Source organism: Agelaius phoeniceus, chromosome 29 (assembly GCF_051311805.1).
Source record: "Agelaius phoeniceus isolate bAgePho1 chromosome 29, bAgePho1.hap1, whole genome shotgun sequence".
NCBI lineage: Eukaryota > Metazoa > Chordata > Aves > Passeriformes > Icteridae > Agelaius > Agelaius phoeniceus.
In genome coordinates, this window is record NC_135293.1 from 3,266,992 (window position 1) to 3,280,030 (window position 13,039).

Here is a 13,039-nt window from a genome sequence, read left to right on the forward strand (position 1 = left end):
GCAGAGTGTGAGGAAAAAGAAAAACCAGATGGATATCCTGAAATAACACTGGGTCACAGAGAAGCTGCTGCTAAAAAAATCACACTGAGATTGTAGGCAAGGAAGGTCTGAACAATTTGCTTTATGGGTGTGGCACATTGACTGATCCAGTTACTTCATTTACTCCTGGTTTTTAATAAAAGCAGGAAAGAATCGAGTTAGACCTTTAGTAGTACCTGAACTGCAGCTGAAGGAGTGCAAGGATCATACTGCAGGTATCTTAGGATAAGCCTTATAGACACAGCTTAAGCTAGAAATGTGAAAAATCATCAGAGAATGGGGTTCCACAGGTTCAAAAGTACAGGTTTCAACAAGTCTTCCAGAGAAAAATGTGAAGGAAATTATGTTGGAGAAACATGGCAGATGTGGCTTGGGTGTTCCTAGCCCAGCACATGCACTCAGTGAGCAGGTTTGTGGCTTCTCTCCCCATTCCCAATCCTTTGGCCTCAGCACTGGGGGTGCTCATGGGACACTGGGACATTGGTGTGTGCAAGTGCAGCACTGGAAATGTGCAGTATGAGCCCTCAGTAAGGCCAGAGGGAAACAGAAGCTGCTGCAGGAGATCAGTGAACAAACTCAAACTCAAAGGCTACTGATAGAGCAGTGGAGAATAGTCTTTATTATTAAAAACAATAAAATCCTTAAAGAGGAGTCAGGTTTATACAAAAGCATTTGTAATTTCAATAATTTATTTACAAGGCAATTAGGCAATGAAGAAGAAGTGAGAAGTTACCAAAACTTCTCACTTGTTTAAAGTGACCAGGCTCCTTCCAAGCAAGTGCTTTATACCCACCCAGCACATCCAGAAATTTGGGACAAATCAGAGTTCCTGCAGAAGTTGTTCAGTGAGCAACCAATGCTCAGGCTGTAATTACCACACAGGTCAGATTTGGCAGGAATAACACTTTTTATCATTTACCTTTCAGTTGTGTCAGGGCAGAAAGGGATGGCAAACCTGTCACAGAAAGAAATCCCCATTGAAAGCAAGCAGCCATGTCTCCCAGTGGGACAGGCTGCAGAAGCACCCTCCAATTCCTGTATCAGTGAGCAGCCCTGCTGCTGCCTTCACTGGAAAATGGGAAAGTTGGATGTCCACAGCAGCAGTCAAAGGATAAGGAGGCTGCTGGCTTTGAGTTAGTACCTCCCAGTAGTACAACACTACAAAAGTCAGTTGAAATACCAGCGTTTCACAGCATCTACTCCATGCTTCTCTTCACACAAGTATTGGTTATGCAGAGAAACTTCTTTACTGGCTTCAAAGGACAGGTTCTGCACATCTGTGAAGCTCCTGGAACACATGAAGCTAAATCAGTGACTCTGAAGGACAAGGATTCTGCTTTAGCCCAAAGATTGCATGCCTGGATATCTGCATCTTTCTCCTATTATGGACCCACCAGAAGAAAACAAATGTAAAATGTGAATTTTCTTCTCCAAAGTAAGAACTAGGAGGAGAGATGAGGCAGTTGAGTGGCTTAATGGTCAATTAATCTTCAAAGATTTGAACTCTAATCTCTTCTGGGGCAATGAAGGAAGGGAAGGACATTAGTCATGCTTTGTCTCTTCCTCACCCTCCCAGGGATGCTTTGTATTTGTTGTCACAACAGTTGAGGAGAAAACCCTTCTCTGTGCTCCTTGGGCCTCCTCAAGGATGACACATTTGCTGGGGTGTTATTTAGGACAGTCTGCAGCTCATTTTCTGTCTCCTTTCTCACTCCTACATACCTAAACTTGCCAAGTCTGTTCTTGCTCAGTGAATTCTCAGCTGAAGTGGCAGAGAATGGCACACTGAGGTGGCTCACCCTCAAAAACCCTCCTGTGATTGCAGGCAGGGCAGGGACAGAAATAGGAGTGCTACAAAGAGAATTACATTTAGTGCTGCCTCAGATAACCCTCCTCCAGCCTGAGCTCTGGATATATTCTGGCAAGGGATATAGATTCTCCTCCAAATATTTAGTTCAACAAATCTTTCCACCCAATTGTTGTGATACCTTTGAAGCCCTTTACTCAGTTGCTGAGACACTTCTTGAAGCTCTTGCAGTGCACCAAGTGCTTTTGCACCATCCTCTGAGTGGTCTGGCATAACTTCTGTCAGAAGCTCCTGTGTGATCCTTAATTGCTTTTCCAGTTCATCTGGAACATGAAAAGTTAAAGGTATTACTGAAAATGAAGCAGTTAATACAAGATATTAACAGCTGGAGTAACCTAGAGACAGGTGAACTAGATTACAAAAAAATTATTGTTCAGCTTTCACAAAAGCACCATGAAACTGGGAAAGCCAAATTATTTTTCACTGTTGTGACTAGCAGCAGCAGCAGGCTATTAAAATTACTCATCAAGCTCTCATTTAGAGTATGTCAAAGGTTTTTAACAGAAATGTAAGAGGAAAAACAAGTTTTAGACACCCAAAGTTCCCTGGCCAGTGTCATGCATTGCTGTTGGCATGTACCCCCCCTATGAAATTTATTCAGCTATTTCCTTCAACATTCATAACAAAAAAATGCACCTATTCCTTTTTGTCTTCTCACAAGAATTCTATGTTCTTCAATAAACGTTTTTCATTTGTCTTCAAGGGCAAGACTACTGTAAATGAATTAAGAATCTTGTTTTTTGCAGACCAGCAGTTCAAAAATGTAACTTTTTGTCCAGACCTCAATACAAAATGCATGCACTGATTGATTAAATATTCTCTGATTCAAGACAGCACACAATAATATTTAAGCTCCAGTTCTGCAAGAAACATGAGCAAGTCTGCCCAGGTGATTCTGTCCCTCAAACACAGAAACAAGAAAGATCAGAGCATTCCTACAACTTAGGAAAAAGAAAGGGGGAGGAATGCCATGAACACAGTTAAAATACACAGAAACCTGCTCAAGAAGGTGTATGTGAAGACTGAGCTAACTTGGAAGATAAAATCTGTGTAGTTAAGTGGTTCCACAGAGGTAAGAATTACACACAGCACAACATGTGATCATTGCTGCAGCCCAGTGCCCACACAGGCTCTCAGAGCACACACAATTTCTCCAGGCAGGGGCAGATGTAGCAGTAACAATGTGAGGATTTTATTTTTTTTTAGCATAAACCCACTGCAACTGACAGCAAATTTGAGAAATGAAATTTTCATACCAAGGTAGGTTTGCTTGTCTCCTTCTATGTGAATGTTCTTTATGGGCAATTCGTGTCTTGTAGCATCCAGGGAAGCTGCAAAGCTTTTGTATTGCTCTGTAAACTGCTCACACACAGCAACCAGGGGAGCCAGCACTTCAATCTGCAAGAGACACACTGAACAACACCTCTCCAAAAGCACATCTGTAACACACACCTGGCTCACTACAAAAAATACTATGCTCAAACCAAATGCCACTCTGAAATGCTTATTGACACAGGAATTCTGTCTGTGGTGCAATAATCCTCTCAAACTGTTCATTGTGTTTTCATCTCTGCCCTCAGTTCCCTTGTTTCTGTAGCTCAGAGAGATTGGGAACACAGCTCAGAGAGATTGGGAACACATCTGATATCTGATTTGATATCAGATCCTCTGACTGTAATTACCAAGTGTGCTCTCCAAAAGCCTTGTTTGATTTTTACAATGTGTATTTATTAAAAAGCAGCGAGATTCAGTTTTGAAAATTCCTTATTCAAACATTAATTATTCATTAGAAGCCCACCTTTGTCGTGAACGGCGGAGGAAATGCTTCACACAATATGCGTGAATTGCAAATCTCAAAGTTTATTGAAAGCTCACTCATATTTATATTGGTGTTAATGAAGCTTATACATATTGCAAAAGCTGAGCTCATTATTGGTTAAAGCACACTTAGATCAACTACACTTACTTCTATCTTCTAACAATTATTTTGCTTCTATGTTTGCATTCTTCTAACTTTTCTACCTAAGATATCTACATTTTCTGGCAAGCGATTTTCTCCCCCGTCTTCTCGTTTCAGGCAAAGTTACTGTGACCTTTGTCAGTAATTGGGCACTGGTTGCTCAGTTCTCAGCTTGTTTTTCTTATCCTTATCCATCGGTATCACATCGAAATGTTTTTTCTCAGCTAATTAATTATCCAAAAAGCTCTCTACACACCTTCTTACAATTAGGCCAGAACTACTTGTGGCTAGCACATTCAAACCAGGCAAATCAAGTTCACTTCTCTTTAGGGGTGGCATCTCAGCTCTGGCCACAACTGGAGCTGCCCAAGTGTGCAATGCTCTGTGGTTTTGGGTACTTTCACCTCCTGGGCATCACCCAACCCTGCCTGGCAGCCTCTTCAATCTCTGCCCTTGCCCAGGAGCTGCAGCTCCTCCTTCCTGCCTGTCCAGCAGGGAACTCAACAGGGACAAAGGTGCTGCAGATCTCAGCAGGAAGGAGATATTTATTTCCTTGAAGATTATGAAATTGTAACCCTGCAGGCCACAGAAACAGACAAATCTCCCCTGGATCAAGGGCTATTTCATAAGTTTTGTGTACTTCATAAAGTTTGTGTAGCTATCAGAGAAGCATTAATTACAACTCACCTGTTTGTCTAATGTTTCATTGAGCTTCTGCTCTCTCTCCTCCAGCAGAATTTCACGTTTCAGCTCCAAGAGCTTCTCCTGTTGTTTCCTCTTTTCTTCACACATCATTAACAAGTTTTTTTCTGCTTTTTCCTCCATCTGGGCAACCCTTTTTTCTGTCTATTACATCCCAAAAATATTCCCAATTAAAGCAATGCTACATCTGAGCAATTAACATATTCTGAAAAAGAAATCCAAGCCTCAGACCAGAGCAAAGAGTTTCAATTAATGAAGAGGAGACCTCACACAGTAAGCACAGAAAATCAGAGTTAAAGACCCTCTTAAGACTCCTGCCCCACCCCTGCTTCTTTTTGTAAAGGAAAATACACACACAGAGCACTGAGGGAACAAAGTCACTGCCACAACCCTCAGCTCCAGACAGACTCACATTTTTCCCCAAAAATTCTGCCTCCCCCTAATTCCTAAGAACCAGCATTAGCTTAATAAACTGGCACTGAATCCACTCTAGGAGTTGTCACAGCAAGTCTTATGTTTTTACAAATGATAAACATATACAGTCACAAAAATCCAACTTCTGCAGGTCAGGAAGCATTTAAGAAATTCAACAATTCCTCAATATCAAGTTCTATCTGAAACACCAAATGTTGGACTAAGTCTCACCTTTATTCTTAGGAAAGTTAAAAGTACTGTCTCAGATTCCAGCTCTGCCAGCAGATCAGAAGAATCAGTTTCCTTCAGAAAAGAAAAGAAAAGAATATTTTACATCAAGTTTGGTATTTAAACAATTGTTATACCAGTGGTCAAATTAATTACCAAATTAATTACTAATAGTCCAATTCATGCCTGGAATCATCACTGCCAACAGGCAGCTCAATGATAAAACTTTGGTTTTTTAACACTCATGTTAATTAAATAAATCTCTTTGTTCCACCACCTTTTGTAATATTTTCAGCAGATTTTCATAATTCTGGTAGAGATTTTGAAGTTCCAGTGCTACACTGAATGAGATCCACAAATAAGGCCCTTTTTATTAGATTGAATCAGTGTTTGTTCTCAGAACAAAAATGCCAGGAGATACTTAAAGATAATGTGATATAATTAAAGAGTATGGGCAGGAATGCAAGAAGAATCCACCTGAGGAGATGCAATAATTGGAACAGATTTTTTATCCAGGTAAGGAAGGAAAGCTCTGGTCAGTGTCCAGGTGTCTGTGTGATCTACACCCCAAACACTGCCAGCACTGACTTCTGCAAGGAGGCTTTAGATCCTCCCAGGACCTCAGCTGTAATTCAGATTAAAGAGAAAATCTTCATTTCAAAATAAAGATCCTTGTGGGATCTCAGCACATCGCTCCCGATGTCCAGAGATGCCAGGAGAACCCTTGGGGGTCTCGGAAATCCTGGAATGTTGCCAAGAGTGTTTGGTGGCTTGATTTTGACCCATCCACAGAAGTGACAAGAGTTTGAGGACAAGAGAATAACTTTAGAGTAAAAGGTGTAAAAGGGACACATTTAGAGGGTGAAATATAAACTTTAAGGTTTTTGGTACAGGGGGGTTATGGAGACAAGATGGAGGGATCAGGGCGTGTCTTGTCCTTCTTCTTTCTTCTTCTTGTCCTCCATCTCCTGTGGTGATGTTGGCACTTGGGGGTTGGTTTCTGGTGAAGGTGCACTTGCTAACATGGGTGAAAAGCATTGGGAAATAAAGGTAAATATTGTGTACGTAGATTTTAGTATAAAAAGACATGACCGCCCCGTGGGTGGGCAGAGAGTGCCTGTGACTGCTTGCAGATCAGACCTCTGTTGGGCAGACAGAAAATTTTGTAGATAAGAAATAATAAACAACCTGAAGATGGAAAAGCTGAAGAGTCCAGACTCATCCTTTGAATTGTGTGCCACCCAAGAACCACCCTGCCCGTGTGGGGGCACAGACAGACAGACAGACAGACAGACCGGACAGATCCTTACCAATGTCAGCAGTCAGACTCACCTCATCAGTCTCTCCACTTATTTTCTTTGTCTCTGAATCCTCATCTGAGGCAGATTCTGAGTCAGAACTCTTCTTGGGGTCACTTTTATCTGAATCACAACAACAAAGTCAGTGTGCTGCTCTTCTGTGAGGTCTATAGACCACCAGGTTCTTTAAAGGCAGAGATAATCTCAAAATTCTTGTGTGCAGCAGTTAGAAAGTTCTGTGCTCTGTTTCTGGCTCTGCTATACTCATGAGCAGATGTGGATCATTCAGCTTTAAGTGACAAACAAATGTGATTCACTTTGCAGAAGGGCTGACACCCACCTGTTACAGGAACAAAGACTCAAGAGAACTTTATTCCTTATCTTTGACTTTATTCTTTACTTTTTGACTTGAAATAAAAACAGAGCACCCAAAAGGTACCATTAATCAAAAGGTTAATTTAAACTCCAAAGGTATTGGTACCTCTGCTTGAAATCCTTTTGTCAATATACAAGAATATGATTTCTTATCCCCAAGTTTCAATACATACATTAAAAATAAAAAAAACCCCAGAAATGGCATATGAATGGAAATTTACCATTAATATCAGAAATATCAAGGTCTGGTAGTTTCATTTTCCCTTCATCTAACAAAGTGGACTGCAAGTCACCCTTCTCAAAACCAGCCTGATTCAATGAGCTGAGGTCCACCCCTGCAGAAAGAAGCTGTTATCAGACCAGGAGAAGCAGAACTAGGAGCATGAGGCTCAGCACAATTCACAATTCCAGGCTGTAGAGGCTCAGGGAAGCTGATCTGGGCACATCCCTCCCCTCACACCCCACGAGGACCTGAGAAATGCCCTTAGGCCTTGGCCTGGATGAACTGCACCTGGACAAGGCTCCTTTGGAGCTGATCAGAAACACTCTCTCTTGCCAGCAATGTCCAATGAGCACCTGTTTTCTAATGAACAGCCTTAAAAACTTCTTTTTCTTGAATTTCCTAAGAAAGTTACCAACAGGAATTGCAGCCAGAATGGAAAATTATTATGGCTAAAGCTCACTCTCTAATGACCCCATAAAGTGAGACCCTTTGAGGTTCCAGTTCACAGAAAACTAGGGAATAATTGGTCTCAATAACTGGATATCTGTGGAGACAACCAAGGACTATCAGTAATACCAGACAGGAACCTTTGGTAATAACAAAAGAAATAAAAATGGACGATTTTGCAGACATAGATTTTCAGGCACTCCCATTTGGTTTAACAGAATGATGAAATAAAAAAAGCAGAGTAATGGTGAGGGCATAGGAAAAGAACCATTCAAAGCCTTGTGCAGAAGGCAGGAAAGACCCAATCACTCAGTTCCAGAGCCAGGACCTGATTTGTCTTAGTCCCACATCAAGTTTCTTAATTTCCTATGTATACAAATAATAACTACCAGTAATGCAATTAACATAAAATATCAATACCTTAGAGTTGTTAAGAATTTCATAGGTTGAAAACACATAAGAATAACTTTTAAACACTAGTAAAACTTACTAGCAGAAGGTTCATGGTTCTGAGAGACAACTGATCCTGCTATAGTTCTAGACGACGGCAGAGAACTATTTGATGAAGAGGAACTTGAGGAAGCATCCTGAAAATAAAGAAAACAGCTAAGACAGAACATAATCAGCAATATCTTACCTTCAACTTAAATGCTGACAATACACAACTAAATCCCAGGGCACCGTGCTGCTTTGCAAGTCATCCAGTACAGTCCCAAGCTCCCACCTGGCAGCACTGCACAACTCCTTCATAACCCCAGTAGAGGCGCTTTTCCCCTCGTTTTGTTTTGGGTTTTGTTTTTGTTTGTTTGGGTTTTTTGTCCTCACTGCCACACGTCCAAGCAGCCCCACACGTCCAAGCAGCTCCTCACACCTTTTCTGCCTTTCGCTGAGCGACGCCTGAGCTTGGCTGTTTCGGCGCCTTCTTGCTGTGTTTCTTATCGAACTGCAGGTAGCGAGACTGAACGATTCTTCCTCCTGAAAGAGAGCACAGAGAGCTCAGCCGGGCCCACCGCGGGCCGTCCCCTGCCTTAGGTCGGGTCCCCCCTCGGCCGGGCTGGGCTGGGCCGAGCTCCCGCCTCAGCCAGCGCGGGTCCGCCCTCACCCCACGCTACCTCTCCGCTTAGCTTTAGGCGTTTGTCCGGCCGCCGCCGTGCCGCCGGCCTCCGAGGACATCGCGCCGAGGCAGCGGCGGGCGGGCGGGCGAGAGGCTGGGCGGGGGTCGCTGCCCCTCAGCCCAGAGCCGCCGCAGCCGCCATCGCGTTTGAATCACGGCGCATGCGCGCGCCGAGGCGGGAGCGGTGAGGGGCTGGCAGAGCGCCCCCTGGCGGCGCGGAGGAATGAGACGAGCCCTGGGGGCTGCGCGGCTTTTAAATAAAGAGGTAAAAGAGGGTCTGGCTACTCCTGCAGCACGGCTAGCCCTAAAAGTACTCCTTGCCTCAGGCTTTTGGTGGGAGGTAGCTTTAGCTGGTGGAGTCTGTTCTGGGCTCATCAGTACAAGAAAGATAAGGGGTTACAGGAGAGAATCCAGCGGAGGCCACAAAGATGATGAGTCTGGAGCATCTCTGTGATGAGGAGAGACTGTTGGAGCTGGGCCTGGTTAGCTCAGAGAAGAGAGGGCTGAGAGAATATAAATATATCGCTCTAAGTGGTGTGCAGAGGATGGTGCCATTGCTCAGTGGTGCCCAGTGACAGGATGAGGAGTAACGGGCACAAGCTAAAACACAAGACGAACCCCTCAACATGAGGAAGAACTTCTTTACATTAAGGGTGGCCGAGGACTGGAACAGCTGCCCAGGGAGGATGTGGAATTTCCCTCTCTGGAGGGACGCGTTCCTGTGTCATCTGCTCCAGGTGGAGCCAGGGGTTGGACTGAGTGATCTCCAGAGGTCCCTTCCAACCCAAGCAATTCTGTGATTCTGTGAACCACTGTGCCCCAGTGCTCTGACACACCGAGCACCAGTCACCCCACAGCCACCGCAGCGGCAGGCGGGGACACTCCCCGCCCAGCAGGACTCCAGGGTTCTTCGGTTTTGACAAAAATCCACCCCCGCTGCCTCAAACAGACAGACAGATAGACAGAACCTGGCTGCTGCTGCCACCGCCCAACCGCGGCGGCGGCAAGAAGCGGGCTCGGGGCTCGAACCCGGATCCCCCAGATCATCTCCCCTCCCACTCCCTTCAGGCCGTGCTGCCGCTCCGCGCCCCCTCCCCGGCCAACCCTCGGGGCTGCGCATGCGCGGGGCGAGCGCGGCGCTGAATGGGCGCGTCCCGGTCCCCCCCCACCCGGAAGTGGCGCGCGCGGGGCCTGTGGCGGCGGCGGGGCCGGGCCGGGCGGCCGCGCTTCGACACCGGCGCAGGTAACGGGCCCCGCGCTCCTCTTCCCCCTGCTCCGCAAACCTCCCGTTCCGTGGCTATGGGCTACCCAGCGCTGTGGTGGCCGTGCCTCGCAGCGACCGGTCTAGCACCGAGCGCTGTGGGCGGCCGGGGCGGCTCTGAGGGTATCTGGGAGGGTCGGTGCCTCGGGGCAGATGCGAGGGAGCGTGGGAGGGTCCGCTCGGAGGGGCTCTCTGGGGGTCACTTCCAGCCCGGGGGTCACTTCCAGCCTGGGGCAGCCGCCCTGAGGAGCTCGGGGCCGGAGCGGTTCCCCGGGACGCCCTGAGGAGCTCGGCTGTGCTTGGGGCCGGCGGCTGTGCCGGGCTCGGTGGGGCTGTGCCGGGCTCGGTGGGGCTGTGCGGGGCTCGGTGGGGCTGTGCGGGGCTCGGTGGGGCTGTGCGGGGCTCGGTGGGGCTGTGCCGGGCTCCGTGGGGGCTGTGCCGGGCTCCGTGGGGGCTGTGCCCGGCTCCGTGGGGGCTGTGCCCGGCTCCGGGGGCCTGTGCCGGGCTCCGTGGGTCTGTGCCGGGCTCCGTGGGGGCTGTGCCCGGCTCGGTGGGGCTGTGCGGGGCTCCGTGGGGGCTGTGCGGGGCTCCGTGGGGGCTGTGCGGGGCTCCGTGGGGGCTGTGCGGGGCTCCGTGGGGGCTGTGCGGGGCTCGGTGGGGCTGTGCGGGGCTCGGTGGGGGCTGTGCGGGGCTCGGTGGGGCTGTGCGGGGCTCGGTGGGGCTGTGCGGGGCTCGGTGGGGCTGTGCGGGGCTCCGTGGGGGCTGTGCCCTGCTCCGTGGGGCTGTGCCCTGCTCCGTGGGGCTGTGCCCGGCTCGGTGGGGCTGTACCCGGCTCGGTGGGGCTGTGCCCTGCTCCGGGGGCTGTGCCGGGCACGGGTAGATGCTGATAAACTTTGTGTCAGCCGTGCCCGAGGAGCTGGCGGTGCCCAGGGGAAGGGAAGTGTCTGAGCCCGGCTGTGCCTCCCGTCTCTGGGGCAGAGCCTGCCCGCTGAGCAGGGCACGGTGTTGCTTCCAGCTCCTGTTTTTTTACGTCCCCTGCTTGTGATTTTTCAGTGTTCTGTGATGTCTCTGACTCTCGGTATGAGCAGCCTGTAATTTTTCAGACACGTATCTCCCGATCTTACAAAAAATTCGTTAAGGCTCTCAGGGTTCTTTGGTTTCTTTGTGTTATTTTTGAGCAGCTCTTGACAGCTGGTGCTGCTGCTATGCTGAGATCGTGCTTTATCCTGGTGGCTGTCATTGCCCACTTGAATCGTGCCTCTTGCTGTGTGCATGTCGATAGTGCTCTGTCTTTTTGGCAAGCTTAGTTTTGCAATCTCTGGGAAATAAAACTTTTGCAAGCTCGGAACATCCTTTGTTACATGTTTCTAGACGAAAAGTATCAGACTACTCTCCTGACTCATGACAATTCTGGCCATCGGTCTGATACAGGTATGTGTGATCCTGGTGGAAGATGAATTCCCAGTATCATTTTAGCTTTGTTTTCTGTTACTCTGTAAGCATTTTGGCAAAATTCTCGCCCAGCTTTATTTGCAATTCGCGTTTGTGAAAAGCGAGAAGCGCTTTGGATGCAAACGAGCTCAGCATTCTTTGATTTCACCTTCTGGAAAAGGGTGGCAGTGGAGCAAAGGGCTGGAGATGATCTCAAGCTCCTGGCAGATGCAATTAGTCTTTCAGAGATGTCATCAGCATCCTCCCACGGTGCTCCTAGAGGTGGATCGGTATCGGTGCGTCTGCCGAGCTGTTTGCAAATAAGTTTGTCATGGGTAATTAGGAGCTCTTTGATTTCCAGGCCTGTTAGCTGGAATCCAGGGCTGAAGAACTTGCCCTAAAGTAACAGCGTGGGGTAAGCTTGCATTCCGGTTTAGGATGTTGGTGTCACACCCAGCGAGCTTTAGGGAGCCCTGGGTGACTTTAACTCAGGATCTTGTCAGGAATAAATCTATTTCATGTAGGGGAGGCAGCTTGGGGAGCTTTTAATGTATGTTCATATAAGCTCCAAGATTTGTTGTGGCTTTTTTCAGAAAATAGTTCATCTTGGGTTTTTTGTCTTTGCACTGCTATGGGGTTTTCTGCCTGCCCTAGATCTGAAATGCAATAACATTGTGCTTTTCAGGATGATGCATCCGAGGCCACTTCCTCAATCTTTAATCTTTGATTATTCACATAAAACTCGGGAGTCACTGCAGTAATGCAAAGTCTTTTGTAGAACTGTACAGTTTGGGACTTTTTGTTTTGTTTTGTTACTGTGCTTGAACATTTGCCTCAACAAAAAGCTTTTTCACGAGTTGAATGTTGCAGCTCCTGCAGTGACAGCTGCCTGCACAAACTGTCCATTCCCAGGGGGAGGACTCCCAGGCCTGGCCTTTTCTGTGGAACCCAAAACGCCCAAGGAACTGAATAATTTAGGAGGAGTAAATGCAGCTGATGCAAGATTTAAAGGAGCTTCACCTAGGAAGGGATACTCAGTGCAGGCACTTTCCTGACCCACAGTGATTCAAACATTGGACCTCTTGAATAATCCTGTGCATGAATAACGGGTTTGACTCACATGCACACTGAGGCTAAATATGGCCTTTCCTCAGCTCCAAGGGCAAAGGGCAGGATTTGCATATCCTAGGCTTTTAAAAAGGAAGAATTCCTAAAAAATGCAACAGTATTTGGCTATCTGAGCAGTCAAGGAAAAGAGAGGGAGACTCTGATTCAACAGAATGTTTTGGCTCAGTGGTTTTTTGGGAATTTGAAGGCTGAAGGTGTTTATCACATTTCTAAGAAACAAGGCCTGTTTATGCTAATATCAAGTAGAAGCAAAGCCCAAGATGCTGATAAGGGTTTATTTTTCTAATAGGAAGGATAGGAATGTCTTTATTTCCCAGAATGAAAATTCAAAGGTTTTGTCTGTAGAATATTGTGTTTTCTTGGTGTATCAAGTGACTCAAACGTGGCTTTTTGGAGTTGCTTTTATCAAGGCTTTATTGTGTTGTGTGTCTCTGATTACCAAATGAAACTCAATGCAGATTCCAGAAAAATCTGCCCTTTCTATAAAGACCATTGATACTAAACAATAAAAGTGTTTTTAAAGCTATTTTGGACATGTGTACATTCTGTTCA

General features: G+C 46.8%; 2 protein-coding genes across 4 annotated transcripts in view; one reads left to right on the forward strand and one right to left on the reverse strand.

Annotated features, from left to right (window-relative positions):
• Positions 1-635: 635 nt before the first annotated feature.
• On the reverse strand, positions 636-8,825 carry HAUS8 (HAUS augmin like complex subunit 8). The gene is made up of 10 exons (XM_054650376.2): positions 8,666-8,825; positions 8,425-8,528; positions 8,044-8,140; positions 7,105-7,218; positions 6,543-6,631; positions 5,214-5,285; positions 4,554-4,712; positions 3,163-3,304; positions 2,028-2,169; positions 636-1,327 (listed from the first exon to the last, which is right to left on the reverse strand). The coding sequence occupies exons 1-10, from the start codon at positions 8,724-8,726 to the stop codon at positions 1,207-1,209; spliced, it is 1,101 nt and encodes a 366-aa protein (XP_054506351.2). The 5' UTR covers positions 8,727-8,825; the 3' UTR covers positions 636-1,206.
• Positions 8,826-9,797: 972 nt separating this feature from the next.
• MYO9B (myosin IXB) overlaps positions 9,798-13,039 on the forward strand; it is a 53,760-nt gene continuing 50,518 nt past the window's right edge. For all 3 annotated transcript variants that reach the window (XM_077191350.1, XM_077191351.1, XM_077191352.1), the window contains exon 1: positions 9,798-9,910. The gene's annotated coding sequence lies outside the window, so the exon portion shown is untranslated. The remainder of the gene's footprint in view (positions 9,911-13,039) is intronic.

Bases quoted from the DNA above. Each gene is read 5' to 3' on its own strand.
- HAUS8 (XM_054650376.2), bottom strand. From the start codon at position 8,726: ATGTCCTCGGAGGCCGGCGGCACGGCGGCGGCCGGACAAACGCCTAAA. The intron at 6,632-7,104 runs GTAAATTTCCAT...GTTGTGATTCAG, and splicing joins TGATATTTCTGATATTAATG to ATAAAAGTGACCCCAAGAAG. The intron at 3,305-4,553 runs GTGAGTTGTAAT...TGTCTCTTGCAG, and splicing joins ATGAAACATTAGACAAACAG to ATTGAAGTGCTGGCTCCCCT.